Here is an 18,384-nt window from a genome sequence, read left to right on the forward strand (position 1 = left end):
TAAAAGTATTCATTGCATAGGAACTGTGGCAATGTTAACAGATTCCTACAACATTTGATATAAAAAGAGAATGAACTACACTAAACAAGACAACATTGAGGATTTAAAAGGACAAGAGAACAGGGACTGTTGATTACTATCCCCAAAACAATGAAACTAGAGACCCAAGTTCCAAGTCCCTGTGGCCAAAACTCTTCTAGGAAATATCCTGGCAGAGTGAACACAGGCTCACTATACAATATTATTCATTCAGAGGTCACGTTTGCCTGAGATGATGCTGAATTCGAACTCATCCCCATTACGAACTTTATAGCTCACCTCCATACATCGGAACACAGGAGCGATCTTTTCAGAATGTCAGGGGATAGAATCCCCCCAGGACGACAGGGAAGACAGTTGGGGTTAGAGAAGGGAGCAGAATGTGACCACGCCTTATGGGTCCCAGATCAAAGCTAACCTGGAATTGCATTTCTACTCTTGTGTGAGCAGTATTACTGGAAGCATAGTCAAAAGAAGGGAGAGAACCCGGCAGTGCTCTGTGTTGGTAAAGTGGTGGGTTTTTGAACAGCAGCAGCTCCGAGAAGCCCTCAGCAAAGTAAGACCCAGCCCCCTTCCTCACCCGACATAGCCTTTTAATTAAACTACAAGAACATACACAGTTTGTGTTCAGTCTAAAGGCATCCAAAAGAATCGCCTCCGTGAACCCAGATTAACTGTTAAAACAGTGATTTGTGAACAGAGGATCAGCAGCTCTCAAAGAAAAAATGCATTTGATCACATCATAACACCATCACATGATTTGGCACCAGTGGCATAGCTAAGATTGAATGGGCCCTGGGCAGAAAAATTGAGGTGGGCCCCATATAACACCATCGCTCCCCTAAGTGGTGGGGAAGGGGGGGGGGGAAGAGACGCACATTTCCCAAATCTGACATTACAGTTAATAGATTAAGAAGATACTTTTTTTTTCTACTTTTGTTGTCTGTTTTTTCTATTTTTTTCTTAACTCTCTTCATGTCCACCATCCATCTTTCCTGTGTATCCCTATCAATCCTATCTAGCATCTCTCTTCTGTGTCCCTGTCCCTCTCCTCATGTTCAGCATCTCTCCTGTGTCCCTATCCCCCTCCCCTTGTATCCCGTATTTCCCCTCTGTGTCCCTGTCCCTATGCTTCCTCCGCAGCCAGAATCTCTTCTGTGTCCCTGCTTCTCTTCTTTTCCTTTCCTCCTGCAAACCTCACCCTCTGTGGTATGGCATCTCTCTCTACCTCCCTCCTTTGGTCATTGGTCCAGCATCTCTACCCCTCTCTCGCTTCCCTTCCCTCCTCTCCCCCCCCCCCCCCCCGTCCAGTATATACCCCCACACTTCAGCCCCAGGTCTCACAACATAAGTACATAAGTGTTGCCATACTGGGACAGACTGAAGGCCCATCAAGCCCAGAATCCTGTTTCCAACAGTGGCCAATCCAGGTTACAAGTACCTGAAAGTAAAATACATTTTATGTTGCTTATCCTAGAAATAAGCACTGGATTTTCCCCAAGTCCATCTTAATAATGGCTTATGGACTTTTTTTTTTTTTTTTAGAAAGATATCCAAACCCTTTTTAAACAATGCTAAGCTAACTGCTTTTACCACATTCTCTGGTAATTAATTATACTTTGAGTGAAGAAATATTTCCTCCAATTTGTTTTAAATTTACTAATTTGTAGCTTCATTGCATACCCTCTAGTCCTAATATTTTTGGAAAGAGTAAACAAGTGATTTATATCTACCCGTTCCACTCCACTCATTAATTTATAGACCTCTATCATATCTCCCCTCAGCCGTCTTTTCTCAAAGCTGAACAGCCCTAGGCACTTCAGCCTATCCTCATAGGGAAGACGTCCCATCCCCTTTATCATTTTTGTCACCCTTCTCTGTACCTTTTCTAATTCCACTATATCTTTTTTGAGATAGAGACCAGAATTGCACACAGTATTCGAGGTGCAGTCGTATCATGGAAAGGCATTATAACATATTCGTTGTTATTTTCCATCCCTTTCCTAATCATACCTATCATTCTATTTGTTTTCTTAGCTGTTCCGCACACTGAGCAGAGGGGTTCAACGTATCATCAATGATGATGCCTAGATCCTTTCCTGGTCGGTGACTCCTAATGTGGAACCTAGCATTACATAACTAAAGTTCGGGTTCCTCTTTCCCACATGCTCACATTAAACACCATCTGCCAATTGGATGGCCAGTCGCTCAGTCTCATAAGGTCCTCTTGTAATTTTTCACAATACTCTTGCAATTTAACAACTTTGAATAACTTTGTGGTGTCAGCAAATTTACACTAGTTACTCCTTTCTCTACATCATTTATAAATATATTAAAAAGCAGTGGTCCCAGCACAGACGCCTGGAGAACACCACTATCTACCCTTCTCCATTGAGAATACTGACCATTTAACCCTACTCTCTGTTTTCTATCTTTTAACCAGATTTTAATCCACAATAGAATACTACCCTCCTATTCCATGACTCTCCAATTTCCTCTGGAGTCTTTCATGAGGTACTCTCACTCTTCCAACTGTATCCCCCCCCCCCCCCCCCCCCCCCGCTATGCATTCTCTCTATCTCTGCTCCCCTAGCATCTCTCCTGCCCTCCATTCCCTCCCCCCCTCCAGTCTCTCTGGCTTCTCCCCAGTGATGCGGTGGGTGGCTGGCAGTGGCAGCCCTGAAAGCTGGTTACTTCAGGCAGGTAGGGCCTTTCCTCTGCCACATCCTGCCCACAAGTTGCATCAGAGAAGTAGTATGCAGCAGAGGAAAAGCCCCACCACCGGACAGAGGCAGCCGGGTTTCAGGACTGCCTCTGCTGACCACCTACTGAGCACCAAGGAGAAGCCAGAAAGAAAGTGGCAGGATGAAGCAATGCTGGGCTGGTTGTAGGGGAGGAGAGGAAGGTAGGGATGCTGGACCTACGGATGGGAGCAGCTTCAGGTGGCCTCTACCATTGGGAGGCCTTGGGTATTTTGCCAGGCTCGCTCAAATAGTAGCTATGCCTCTGATACTCACCAGCAAAGAATGGCACTCAGGATTCACCAGGAGGGTTGCTTGTGGGTACGGCAGGGCAGGATTGAGGAAGAGCTCCATGTGGGTTTCTCGGTCCTCGGTGCAGCAGGGCAGAGCTCTGTGTGGGAATTTGAATCCTGGGTGTGGCGGGGCAGAGCCCCATGTGGATTTCTTGGTCCTGGGTGCGGCAGGGCAGAGCTCCGTGTTGGGGATCTCGGTCCTGGGTGTGGCGGGGCAGGAGTGAGGTAGAGGTTTGTGTGGGGATCTCAGTACTGGGTGCAGCAGGGCAGGAGTGAGCTGCACAGGCAAAGCTGGATGCAAGGATTCTAAAAACTGAACTACAATATTAAACTCAGACTTACCCAACTAATCATTCTCAATACCTTCTGATTTTCAACAATCTTCTTCCAATTTTGTTTGTATGATTACTAATGAAACTGTTGGTTTCTGCTGCTCTGACTACTCACCCAGGAACCTGACTTACTCACAGTTCTCTAACTAAAGATTAACGGTTGTTTCTATCTGATGTAATAAAAAAAGCAACGTAACATGGAGCCCATCCAGACACTGTAAAGATGACAGTTCAAATTCAACTACGTGCCATCTTGCAGAAAGCTACTGTGTTGTCTCCTCATAACACAGACTCAGCTGCTACACTTCCTTGTCTGGTAAAGCACCTTATATAACACAACAGAAGATAATGACATATCAAGACCATTTGTCTCACCCAGTCTGGCAAGTTGCCCTTACCTCAGCTAGAGTGGTATAGGCATCTCTCAGCTGTCTCACGAATGTCACTACCTGCAGGAGATTGCCCATAATCCCTAAATGCAGCCCCTGCTAGTTCTCTTCAATTACATCAAAGAGGGTTGCCACTCTTTCATGCTGGTTGATCCTACCTCCTTTTCTTGGAATCATGGTGCACCATTATCACTGCTTTGACGTTGCACTTTTCAGGCCCTCTACTGTACCAATTCCTCCCATGTTTTACTCACTACCACTGACCTATGTGCCTGTCTTGAATATACTATCATGACAGAAAGTCCAAGAGATGGCACCTCTGGTAATGGCTATTCCAGGCATCGGAACTGCCAAGTCACCCAGTCCCAGAAGGGAGACTATCTGGCCAGTCCTGATTTTGAACGGACATCCAAATTGGTGCAGTATTTGTTGCTCCCTAGTCTACCAATTCAGATCAATGATGCAGATCCTATAATGCTTCAGGATAGGGGTGTCCGAAATCCAGAACTGGCTTTAAATCTTCTTCCAGGATTAAGGTAATTTGGCAGCTTTGAGGCACCCACCATCCTCAATGAAGTATTTTCTCTGCCTCTCCTTTCCACTTCATATCATGAATCCTTGTGCTTCACGTTCCCTTTTTTTAATATAGAAAATGCCTCCCTCTGAAGTACTCTAATTATCTGAATATTTCTTCATATCCTTTCTTTCCATTCTTTTTTCCACTGAGTACCCCGAGTTTTGTTAGCCTTTGCCTGTGTAGGGTTTGCATTTCAGGTCTTGTATCATTTTTGTACCTCTTTCATCCTCTCAACATCCTTAGGAAAGTTCAGCTCCAGAGTAATAACCTGTATAAGAGAATACTGCCTCCCTTTTTCTACTGGCGTCACCGCTCCTTATACACACATATACTGGCTAGATTTTAAGCCCCAAGGAGTAGGCTGGGTTGTGTCTGTTCAGTGTTGTGTAAAATGGTAATACTTGCTACTCTGACTAGCAACCTTCAGATCACCTGAGATGATTATTCTTGGGTCTCTTTCTTGTTCTTCAAACTCAGGTGTCTCCACGCCACAGCCCACGGAGCTTTGTTTCCCAGCATGCCATACTTTTCCTGACTCAGGCTCAAGGAGGTTTATTCCATGTGCAACAGTACTAGAAGCGAACAGCTGTTGGGGTTGCAGGCTCCATTCCCCTCAGCACCTGTCCCCTAACTGATAAGGGTCAAAAACATTTTTGTACTGAAGCACAGCTTCCAAACTGGGGATTGTTCTTTTCAGGTCCCCTTTCATTCTTCTCCCTAAACCCACCTGGCTGACTATGCACCCTGTTACAGATTTGCCAGTCATTGGCAAGCAAACAAATTATTCCATCACCTTCTTTTGCAATGTCTCTAACAAAGCTTTAGAAAAGAAGCCACTCCAGCATTGAACTTTGACATATGCCCTGGTGCTCATTTTACCAGTCTCCACTCACCACCGCTCTTTGCTTAACCACTTGTCCACCCAGCAATTTTCTGCCCTACTCCATATTGACTATTTTCATTAACAAGTTTTATATGTACAACAGTATCAGAAGGGAACAGGCTATATTCAGTGCTCTCCCATCTACTACTTCATCACCACAATAAAAAGCTCAGTGAAGCTTGACAAGATGGCGTCTTTGATATACTTATTTTTAAAACTGAAGACAAACATCTCCTGAAAAACATGCAAGAATGCAGAAATAAGCCAAACAGACACAGAAATGAACAAAGCCATTGCAGTGCAGAACTCCTTCAGCTTTAATCTGGTTCACCAAAAATCCAAATATGAACTAACACTACTCAAACCCAATCTCCCTGCTGCTTCCTCAACAACTTTCATGTAGGCATCTTCCCTGGAGCTACATAAAAGCATAGTCATGTAGGCAGAGAAAGAAGCACAACTCTTTTCCATAATGGTAACATTAAGTAGCTCCGAAGACCATCATTAAACATTTTTATTCAATTATTTCTACACAAGGAACACAATGCGTGTGAGAGATGTTCTCATCCTCCTTAGAGGTCATACTATCAAGGCAATACGTGGATGTGAAACAATCACATCTCTGAAATAGACCTGGAACATTTACTCATTCAAGCATGAAAGATGCAGGTACTCTCAGGCAATTAAAGGAGCATACTGTTTATTTGTGATAGAGATGAGTGGTCCTATCACTGCTCCGAAACCAGCAAAAGTGGACCATTAAATTCCTGCAGACTTTTCACAAATAATGTGCAGATGATTGAAGGCAACTTCATTAATAGAATTCATGTATATTTTGTAGAATAGAATGAGACTGAGCTCCTTTATCCTGGAACTGAACTCAACAAAACAGAGCTTCAAAATAAGTAAATCACATTATTCGTAACAAGAGTTCTAAACACTACCACAGTTCTGAAGATCACCTTTATTGGATTACAGCAAATTTACATAAGAAAAGAAACCACATTTCTGCAAATGTTGCATTCCCACTATTTCAAGAGTTCCTTTTAGGCTCTGTGATCTGAATTCCCTGGATTAAGGGCAGGGATTAGCCCATCAATCCTGAATTGCTAGTTTATGCTTTTCTCTGCTCAGTGCTCAATCAAATGGAGAGGTTCCAAGAGCTTGGGTAACCATACTATAAACTATAACCTGGGGAAGGCAGAGGCTGTGTTCACATCGGGTTCCTACAATTCAGGTTAAATAATACAGTAACTGTTTATTTACTGCTAAAATGTTTATATACTTCTGCTCAGTCTATGTTGGGGTACCAGTCCCGAGTTTTATTTTGAGTTTTCTTTCCTTCACTTAGTTAATTTCATTGTTTTGATTGGATAAAAGCAACCTCTCTCTTTGCTTATGATCTGAACTGGATCTACAACAAAAAAGCCTCCAGTGTTCTGCATCAATTGATCATCAAAAGACGTCAGGATCAGAAACAGCAAAATGATGAAACCATAATTACAATCTGTGAGTTGAAATTCATATCTTTAACTTGTATTATCTCTAAATTTCTGATATCCTGCTGAATTTCCCTCTGCATGAAAACTTCTAAATAATTTCACAGGAGTGAAATATAGTCATTTATGTCTCTAGTGAGCAGAAGTGCCTTGTTAGATATTTAACATTGGACTTTAAAAACTATTTTACATTGTTTCAAGATTTAAAAGCATAAAATATGGATAGAATAACAATTCTACAGGGCTGACTTACTATATATCTTCTAGAGAATCTCAACTTCCTAGGTAGCAGATACTTTATTGCTACCAAAGACAAACTGGCTTTTGTTATACTGAATAGCTAGAGAGCTCTGTAATCTTACCTACTTTAAACAAGAATGAGTTTGGCCTAGTAAACCAAAGATCTTCATACCTCCCAACAATCCAGGGAAGAAGAATCCCCCACCCTCTTAGAAGACACAAACGTAAGAGGCAAAACACTTATCTAGCTATACCTCCAAGAATCAAGTAACCCCTAAAACTACAACCACAACTAACAGACCAGTACTTGGAAACTTGAGCCTAAATGCCAGATTAGACAACAAAATATTTCCTATGGTCTATGATGTCATCAGTCAATACCACCTAGACATCTTGAGAATAAGCAAGAGAAGTACCATTGCCTGAACTATGCCCCAGAGGATTAACTATCCTGAACCAACCAAGACAAGGGAGGCAAGGTGGAGGGGGTAGCAGTTCTGATGAAAGACTGTGCAGTCTTCATCCCCCACCTGTCTGACTTAGAATGCCTCCCAATCCAGCCAGGAGATAAGGAACCAATCTGGCTGCTTGTGGTCTACAAAGCACCTCGCAACACATCATCTGTGCAAGAACTGCCGAATCTAGCAACATAACTATGAGCTACCTATTACTGATCATAGGAGACTAACGAAACTCCAGACACCACCACTGCTGCCTTACTTGATACGATGGCAGCTCTAGGATTCACAGGTGATCAAATCTTCAACCCATGAAAAGGGCCATATGCTAGACTTAGTATTCTGCAAAGGGATCAACATCTTTGAACACAAGGCTGGTGGCATTGAGATAACACCCCTATCATGGGCTGATTATTTTTAAATCACATTTTCTATTAAGGTCTACATAAAACAGATAGGCCCCACCAAAGTTTGTAATTCTTTTCTATCTTTACATTTTACAAATAAGGTGGGAAAATGTGGGATACAAATGTAACAAATAAAAAATAAATAAATACATTTTTAATGATTGTAAACTGCTCAAATGATAAAAACTTAAGACACGGTATATCAAGATGATAGTGTCAGTACAGGTTGATATCTGGAAAGCACACAAGTGATGGTATTAGAAAAAATAGCCCCTGTAAAGAAGGTCCTATGTGCTAGGGTATCAACTCAAAAGAAAATGGTGAATATCTCACCCAGATGAAGACAGGCTCAAACGTAAGAAACAAATGGAAATGTACCAACAGGCCTTAACAACAACCAAAAAAAACAGTATTTCTCTCAACACACTGAGCAAGCTGCAAATTCAACCAAGCATCTAATGTAATAAAAACAGTAAACAGCCTTCCCAGTCACAATTAACCAGCAATGATTTTACCACATACTTTGTCAACAAAATTAAAGGTCTCCATCAGGACCTACAGACAGTCACATCAAAGCTCCCACGAGCTAATGAGAACATTTCTTCTTCCCCACCATGCACAGCCATCTGGTACTCATTCAACCAGGTCACAGAGGAAGCTCTTGAAAAAGTCCTGAAAGGTCTATGACCTACAACCTGCCCTCTTGACCCCCTACTCTGCAAAGACAGTACAAGCAGCATAGGCCTCACTGAAGGGGCAACTAAAATTATTAATTCCTCTTGTGTAAGGGCAGCTGTCAACACCACTAAAAAGCTGTGGTATGTCCCCTACTGAAAAGAGCTCACTTGATCAGGATAAGCTCAAAAACTACCGACCAGTCTCGAACATTCCTTTCCTGGCAAAACCTTTTACAGAAAATATAAATGTATTTATTTTAGATCGTTTAAACCCTGCTTTTTGCCACGTAAAGCAGCCCCAGAGCGGCTACATTCAACTGAACGACTGGCTAACAAAGTAATTGACTAGACCCATGTCAATCTGGCTTCAGACCTGGGTATAAAACAGAGACAATTCTAGTCTCCCTTCTTGATGTTCTGCACAGAAACTATGACTAGGGATCCTGCCTCGATACTAGTATTGCTGGATTTTTCAGCAGCCTTCAATACTGTGGATCATAATATCATGCTTACAAGGCTGGCAGAAACAGGTATCAGTGACACAGTATTTACCTGGTTCAAATCCTATCTGTAAGATGGACAACAATCAGTTCTGTTCAGCAACAGTACATCATTACCTTGGGCACTGAACTGTGGAGTGCCACAGGGATCCACACTGTCTCCCATTTTATTTAATATGTACCTCAAGCCTCTGGCTGAGCTGCTTCAGTCAATGGACACAAAATTCTACATCTATGCAGATGATGTACAACAACAACTATTCATACCCATTGAACCAGATCTACACACACCTCTGAGTAAACTCACTGCCTGTCTAACCGCAACTTAGGAATAGGCAAACAGCAAACTCTGCCTGAACCCAAGCAAAACAGAGTTTCTTTGGGAACTTAACACAAGCAGACAAATACCTGACTTCAAAATACCTTTTGGGAAGTATGAACTCCCCCTAAAATGAAAGGTCAGGAATCTTGGATACTGCTACATCACTCACTCTGATCCCACAAATTCAAACAACCTCCATCACCTGCGGCAGCTACGAAATCTCTCTCTCTATATACATATATATATTGAAAAGATGAGTTTGACCACAGTGGTCCATGCCATAACATCACAACTAGACTACTGCAATGCCCTGTACACTGGTCAAACCAAAAAGAGTCTGAATCAGCTCCAACTAATTCAGACTGCTGCAGCATGACTGACAGAAGGCTGCAAGAGCATTACATCAGTAAACTGGCTACCAGTACCTTACAGGGCTTTAAACTCTGTTTGATTTTCACAGTCCTCAAACAAAATGGGCCAGAGGACTTAAAGAATACGTTAGCCCTTTCATACCTCTAAGGTCCTCTCAAGGAGCATCACTATCTGTACTCTCACCAAAAGAAAAAATATACAATGCGATACCCGCCAGTAAACCTTCTCAGTAGTTCCCACTCTATGGAATTTACTCCCAGAGGGGCTATGTCTAACTCGAGATTACTTCTACTTCAGGAAGCAGATGAAAGCCTGGCTCTTCTCCCAAGCCTTTGATATATAGGGTGACCGACTATACACCCATTCTGCACCTGGACAAGTTTGCTACACACACTATCTTAGACCAGTTCCTTATATCTTGCTTAACTGTACACAAAGAACTTGCCTTGAGTTTAGCTATCCATCTATTTATCCCAAATGACTTGACCCCACCTATATATCTGCACTTTGCACTTCGGCTACATAGTAACCGTATTTTAGAAAAGCATTAGCATCATATTTATGTTATTTGAATGTTCTAATGTGTGCTTATTAGGTGTTTCATTAGTATTATGCCGGCATGATATTATATCTCTTATTTGAATTTCAGTGGTGTTAAATGTGTATATTTTCGATACTGTTTCATGGTAGTAAACGTTCGGGTTTACTGCAACCTAACACCTCCCCACCAATTGACCTTTTCTTCTTGAACCTCCTTATAACATCCTCCCCAAAGTTTAGACTTCAATTGTAAACTGCTGCAAATCCTAATCGGAACAACTGTCAGTATATAAGAATTAGATTAGTCCTTTTATTAGGTTTCAATTTGCTGTTTTCAAATTTACCTCATGTATTTATGTTTATAATTGGTCATTTTACTATTGTTATGCTGTTAACAAAATTGTAAGTTTTATGTTCAACTGTACCTGATGTACACCACCTTGGGTGAATCTCATCATAAAGGCAGTTATAAAATTCCAATAAATAAAATAAACCAAGTGATTCCCCAACAGGAAAGTATTAAAGGCTGAAGCATACTCTTCAGTGATGTTTTGAAATTTCATTTGCCAGAATGAAACCTCCTAACATCAGATTTTAGTTAAGAGCTGAACTCTACTGATGAAACGAGCATTATCAAACCGACAGAAACGGATAAATTCTAAGAAACAGATGTGTCCCTAATGAGAAATGCAACACCCTCTTCATAAAAACTGGAATGTTGCACACTTTCTATCAGGTCTTGTGTTCTGGCCAAGAAGAGGGCTCTGTTCTTCAAGCACCAACAGCATGGAATCATACTGGACTCGTCAATCACTCGAATTGTGCCCCCAGGGCCAGCGTTGTTTAAAACTACTCTTATTCCAGAGAATGATTTAATTTAGCACAGCCGTGAAAGTCAGTCTGGACAAGAAAGAAGAGTTGTGCTGCTCCATAACTTGGCACAGACTGAAATAATAAACTCTCTCTACTTCTCTGACATGCATAAAGTATACAGCTACATACATCCAGTTTGACTGAAGTAGTCCCAAAAGTAAAAAGTTAGTTCAATAAAGAGGTTTCACCTACAGCTTATCTGCTAACCTTCAGTTCTACTCGTCCAGGAGAAACTGAAGTCAGCAGCCCGAGAGGAGCCAGGGTCTTCAACTGATTATGTGCATTAACAGCCTAGGATGAGAAGAGCGTGGAAGGGCAGGAAAAGCTTAAAATAAAGTGCCTCCAAATGGCAATTGTGGGAAAAGGGACTGGCTCCCTCCAAAAATGAATGATCCATTCTCCATCATGGAGACATCAATAAAGACAGCTGAAATATACTGCCAGGTATTACGATACCAACATTTCTCAATAAACCAGCTTCTCCTGTTTATCTTGCATTTCATTACATGGACAAAACCTTTCTGAAAGCTCATTCAGGCTCCCGATAGGGAGAAGACACGTGAGAAAGTTCATTTAGGAGAATCATCCTCCCTCATTTGTTTGTGGTCCACAAATATGTGGCAAATTACTTGGAACCACCTAACTCCTCCCTCCACTGAATAGGAGGTCTCTGACTTCACCTTGAAGTCTCTCCAGCACTACCTTGGAAGGTAAAACATGACCAGTCCATTTCCAAACCAGCAGTACATGCTTTCTAATTCAACATCTACTTCTACTGCTTGTGCTAGAAAAACTCCTCAACATCGTGCTGCTAGTTCACAGCTACTCTTACTAAACAAAGGGAAAAAAAACAACACAAAACAAAGAAACCCTCAAGCAAAATGTATAAAGAGAGGCCTTAGGCATTCTCTGTTATATCACACATTACTCTAGAAAGTAAGGACCATGCAGGCACTAGCACAGCCAAAACAGACTAGAATCCAGAGGCAGGCACACTTGGCAATGCTGTCTTTTCACATTAATACTCTCCCCATGTTATCTTGGCAAAATTGTGGCCCATTTTTTGTGCCTTAAAAGTGTCAGTCTATGCAGTTTTTATAGTCTCATGATGTTCCCTGGAACTGGATAAAAGCACTTTCATGGCTCAAATGTCACTATTTAATGAAGCTTTTTTGCAGACTCAGTAGATATGAAGGTTTAAGAAAACCTCACAAAAAGGTACTGCACGAGAAACTCCAAGGCCGTTGCAAAAGTCTGCATACCTTATTAGTGCAAGGCTTATTGCAACTTCACTGCTTACCTTTATGGTCTTAAACAATATTCAGCAGTTACCTCACTCTTCCCACATATGGCCATAAAGTAACGGCCCCAAAGGAAAAAAAAAATAGCAGTCTGTTTCTGCAGGCAGAAGGAAATGGAAGGCGAACTACGAGAACTAAAAATGAGTCACTGAATGCAATGTGTGATCATCAGGGTATTATCCAGATACACATTTCCAATGAAATTCCAGACCCAAGAAAAGAATATTACAAGAACAAATTTTTCCTTCCTTTTCATCCACCAGACCAGTCAAGAAGGAAACGGGATGTACCAAAGCACCCCTTACCCTGCAGGATCCAGTGAGCCCTGCTCCAAAAACATCATATTGCCTAGCAAGGACATCCTACCAATAATATTTAGCAAAAGAGTGCAAGAAAGACCATATCAAAGCCTTACAGATGTCTACTGGAAGAGACTACCTAAAATTCTGCCTATGATTCAGCCAAACTCCTAGTCAAATACATCCTAATCGCTTCAGGAGGTACTTCCTTATGCCATTGCACTATGGTTGATTTCATCATTGCTTCACCTTTCCTTGGCCCCTCCAAACACCACAATCAATCAATCTATTTGATAAAAGAAAATCATTGGTAATTTCCACACAACAGATGAAGGCCCTGCACATATCCAGCATGGTAAGGACCAAAACCCTGTCTCCATAATCATCTCTCTGGAAGAAGGGCAGCAAGATAACATGATTTAAGTGAAAAACGAAAACTACCTTCAAGAGAAAGGAAGGAACTGTCTGAAGTGTAACACCCGCCTTTGAAAATTGTAAGAAAGACTCTCGATAGAACACTGCTTGCAGCTCTGGTATCTATCTTGCCAAAAATATAGCTACCAGAACCAACACCTTCAAAGATAAATCTTTTAGTGCTACCTCCCATAGCGGTTCCAAGGGCAGAGCACTTACAGTCTGAAGGCCTAGATTCAAATTCTATTCCAGAACAGCGAAACACAGTGGAAGATAAAAATGCACTACTCTTTTTAGGAAACAAACCAGATCAGAATGTGCAGGTAAGGAGGCTCCTTCCAGTCAACCTTGAAAACAGGCTAGAGCTGCAACCTGGACCTTCAAGGAGCCACGAGACCTCTTTCTGAGACATAGCAGCAGGAAAGCCAAAATGTGAACCACAGAAGAATGAAATGGAGCAAGACCTCTCTCACGGCACCAGGCCTCAAAAACTCTCCAAATTCTTTCATAAGCTACAGAGCTCATCTTTTTAGGCAACAGAGTTGTAAATGACCTCTTCCGAGTCTCAGGCTATTCCTTTCAAAGGTCATGCCATAGGACAGAAGCGAGACAGGTCATCCATCAGAATCTAACCTTGGGTGAAAGTCCACTGCCTATATACCAGAAAAGCTTTTGTAGGTCTTTGGGGGCCTTCAAGGATGGGACCTCCAAGCAAACCTACCTCTTGCATCAGACCCTCTAATGCTGACAGTTACTTTTACTGAAACAGGTGTACTAGAGATGTTCATACGAGTTCTAAGCAGATTTCTCTGAATTTTCATGTCTTTGTGTGCATATTGTCTAAATCTGACTAGAATATTCACATCAGTGTATTCCTTTAATCACTACCACAAGCAGGAATTTTTTTTAGCATGTAAGTTAAATGTCTTGGATCTTTCAAAATGTATTGCTAAATAAAAATAACTAAAATGTCCATCTTATTAGTGTACTAATCCTTTCCAGTTTACCACTGCATATTGTAGGCATATCTTAAACTGAATGATCTTCATGTTACCAAACACCAATAGCTTGTTAAGATGATCAATTTATTTATGAAAGTTTGGAAAGGTTTCATTATAGTTCACACTGTTGACTTATTAAGTATTTGGAGGATCCTTGCCAGGGAATATATAGGCCAGCGAAAGTGGCCAAATTAGACCCCTAACAGAAAGACCAATTGTGGTGTTCTAACTTAATTGAAAAATGGCATTTTGAAATGAAGAAAACTGACACCTTATTTAATCCTAGTCACACAATAGCAAGATTGCAAATCCCCAACCAACATCTACCCCTCATTAGTTATTTGCAATACAGAGACAAAAAAACTGTAATTCAGAATGATTTGCTTGGTTGACTCTCTTAGAACAGCTATGTGAGATCCCACAGCGTTCCCAACAACTTAATCAAATTTAAAAACCTGTAAGCGATGGCCTGTCCAATCTCTGTCGTAAAGATAGCAAATCCATTTTCCCTCTTGAAAGTGTTATAATTTAACATGTTCTAGAGAGTTATGAATTTCAAAAGTAGGGAAGAGAAGGAGCTGGGATGGGTATAGAAGAACCCCTGTGAATAACTTCCCACTTTGTTTTCTCTTTCAGATAGCGAGTGGCCTCTTCCCAATTGTCTCTGCTCTATCTGGTTATTTCTCGACATACTCTTTTCTACAGCTTCCATCATGCACCTTTGTGCAATTTCCTTGGATCGCTATGTTGCCATAAAGAAACCAATCCAAGCCAGCCAATTCAACTCCAGAGCCAAAACCATAGTCAAAATTGCTGTAGTATGGCTCATCTCAATAGGTAAGTTAAATTACCAGTGCTAAAGAAACCAATGAATCCTAAAACATCTCATCATTCTATAATTCTAAATAACACGATGAATGGACAGCAAACCACAAAGTAAAACATGTCTGCCAAAGAGAGGATAACCTTCCCAACTTTTTTCCCCTCCATCTTCAATTTGCACGTGCTTGCTCTCAGGAGATTTGGTTTGCATTGTAGTTGAAGTGTGCAAACACTTAACGATTAGTTGTTTCTCAATTCAAATGCTTGTTATTCTTATAGTGATTTAGTGTATTCCGACTACATACAATTGTTCCTGCCCTTAGATAAAAAACTGGGCAATGGAAAGAGAGGCTAAACTTATGTTGACTCCAGGCTAATGAGGAATGGGTGCTACTAAACATGGAGATTTGAGGATTTTACCTAAGACAGAGCAAATGATACCTTGGGTTAATTTTGTAGAAACACTGGATGCGATACTAGGGTTTGGGATTTAGGTTGGAAGCATATTATGGCTGTAATTAGAGGGACATTTTCTACATTAAAATCCATCAATTAATTGATGTCATTTTTGGAGGCTTCCCAAAAGAAAAAAAGCAGATAAAAAAAAAGACAAAAAGTAGAATAAGAGAGTAACAGAAGAAGTGGTTTATTACAAGGTTACCCGATGTGGCCACGTTTCGCCCTCAGGCTGCGTCAGGGGTACAAAAAACTAATAGGGGTAAAAAGCAAAGTGAACCCCTAAAAGTAGTCATACAACCACCTTACATAAGTGCTTCCCAAGCTTACTCAGCAGACTTCGCAATGCTATGCTGACTGACCAGAAAGCTGCACCTCAGTTACTATTAGGAGGTATTAGACAGGAAAATGCTCATGCTCTATTACAGTAATTACACTGGCTTCCAGTGGGGGAAAGATGTTTAATTCTAACTAATGACACAAAATTTCAAGGCGTTACACACTCACAGGCCAATTTATTTGAACGACAGATTGGTGTCTTATGCCCCTCATTGATCTTTGAAATCAAAGCAAGGAAACTTGCTTTTTGTTCCTAAGCTACTTAAAATTAAAAAGGCTTCCAGTGTTATGAGTCCAGTGAAGTGGAATGGGTTGCCTCTTGCAATGAGGAGAGTAATTTACTGTCCTTTTGTAAGAGTTTGATTATGCCTGCTCTTCCCAGTGAACTGCTGATCTCTTGTTTATTTTATAGTTTTTGATGATGTATTTATTGATTTAGCTTATTTGTACTATATTTGTTTACATTGTGTTGGGATTGGAGGGAGGTTGCTGAGATTTTTAGTCTTTTTATTCTTGGTTTTCTAATTATGTTGTTTACGACTTTGTAACTCATTTTGAATGAATCCATTCAGTAAGATGGTATAAAAAAAACCTGTTAAATGAATAAATGAGATTTATTTACATACAAATTTATATGCAGAAATCTGTCCTATCCTTCAAAGCGCTGCAAAATCTATATTTGTAATTTTAGAAGGCCTACATATAAGATCTTACATAGGTTGGCATTTGTGTATATGAGTAAATTTGGGGTAGAGGTGGAACGGAGGTTATTTGTTGGCCTGCTGTCCTAACTTGACTAGATTGTTACATGGGTACCAGCAGTGAACATCAGTGATGCTAGATAACTTCTGGTGGCCACTCAGTTCTGAATATCTCAGTATCAAAAAGCATTGGCCACCGCAAGCTAAATATTACCCCTAAAATTTCAAAGGCACTGAAATACGAATTTATTTCACTGATCTATTCGAAATAATCTATACTTGCAATGTGAAATAATTAAAGAAACACTCAAATAATAATTATGAGTAAGAAACCTAAAGTCTTTATTGCATACATCTTCATATCCTTCAACCCCAATTAGAACCAAACATTTCTTTAACAATGCCCAAAATTCAGCCCACTTGAATCCAACAGTAGATGAACTGATCTGAATGCTTCTGAAGAAGAATCGAGCCATTTCAGTTGTATGATGTCAATTTGAAGCAAAGGTCTAATTATGCTGAACACAAAGCTTGTCAAAAGAACACTGGGGTAAATATATAGATTACGGGAAGGCTAAGACATGTTCAACTATTTGACTAACTCTTGTGGCGCTCTTGAGTATATCATCCTAGTGCATTAACAGATTGGTACCAAGACACTGTGTTATGATTCTGTTGGTATTTCTGCAAGTCAGACAGGGGAATGCTTGGGACCACTCCTGATTGGTCCATCAGGGGCTGGGCTGATGTCAGTCTGATCTACTTAAGCTCACCTGGAGGACGTAATGGGGCAGTTCAGCAAACTGAAGAGTAGCAAATCTCCTGGACCGGATGGTATTCATCCTAGAGTACTGATAGAACTGAAAAATGAGCTTGCGGAGCTACTGATAGTGATATGCAACTTATCCTTAAAATCGAGCGTGGTACCGGAAGATTGGAGGGTGGCCAATGTAACACCGATTTTTTAAAAAGGCTCCAGGGGAGATCCGGGAAATTATAGACCGGTGAGTCTGACGTCGGTGCCGGGGAAAATGGTAGAGGCTATTATTAAAAACAAAATTACAGAGCACATCCGAGGACATGGATTACTGAGACCGAGTCAGCACGGCTTTTGTGTGGGGAAATCTTGCCTGACCAATTTACTTCAATTCTTTGAAGGAGTAAACAAACATGTGGACAAAGGGGAGCCAATTGATATTGTGTATCTGGATTTTTAAAAGGCGTTTGACAAGGTACCTCATGAAAGGCTACGGAGGAAATTGGAGGGTCATGGGATAGGAGGAAATGTCCTATTGTGGATTAAAAACTGGTTAAAGGATAGGAAACAGAGAGTGGGGTTAAATGGGCAGTATTCATAATGGAGAAGAGTTGTTAGTGGGGTTCCTCAGGGGTCTGTGCTAGGACCGCTGCTTTTTAATATATTTATAAATGATTTCGAGATGGGAGTAACTAGCGAGGTAATTAAATTTGCTGATGACACAAAGTTATTCAAAGTTGTTAAATCGCGACAGGATTGTGAAAAATTACAAGAGGACCTTACGAGACTGGGAGGCCAAATGGCAGATGACGTTTAATGTGAGCAAGTGCAAGGTGATGCATGTGGGAAAAAAGAACCCGAATTATAGCTACGTCATGCAAGGTTCCACGTTAGGAGTTACGGACCAAGAAAGGGATCTGGGTGTCGTCGTCGATAATACACTGAAATCTTCTGCTCAGTGTGCTGCTGCGGCTAAGAAAGCGAATAGAATGTTGGGTATTATTAGGAAAGGTATGGAAAACAGGTGCGAGGATGTTATAATGCCGTTGTATCGCTCCATGGTGCGACCACACCTTGAGTATTGTGTTCAATTCTGGTCGCCGCATCTCAAGAAAGATATAGTAGAATTGGAAAAGGTGCAGAGAAGGGCGA

The 18,384-nt window shown here is 41.1% G+C and overlaps 2 protein-coding genes across 2 annotated transcripts in view; one reads left to right on the forward strand and one right to left on the reverse strand.

The window, feature by feature from the left end:
- PSMD1 (proteasome 26S subunit, non-ATPase 1) overlaps positions 1-18,384 on the reverse strand; it is a 188,651-nt gene that overhangs the window by 96,045 nt on the left and 74,222 nt on the right. The window lies entirely within an intron of this gene.
- Positions 1-18,384, forward strand: part of HTR2B (5-hydroxytryptamine receptor 2B) — a 33,045-nt gene that overhangs the window by 8,331 nt on the left and 6,330 nt on the right. Inside the window, exon 3 of the mRNA XM_030215783.1 lies at positions 14,794-14,994. Coding sequence (XP_030071643.1) covers positions 14,794-14,994 — 201 coding nt within the window. The remainder of the gene's footprint in view (positions 1-14,793; positions 14,995-18,384) is intronic.

Source organism: Microcaecilia unicolor, chromosome 10 (genome assembly GCF_901765095.1).
Source record: "Microcaecilia unicolor chromosome 10, aMicUni1.1, whole genome shotgun sequence".
NCBI lineage: Eukaryota > Metazoa > Chordata > Amphibia > Gymnophiona > Siphonopidae > Microcaecilia > Microcaecilia unicolor.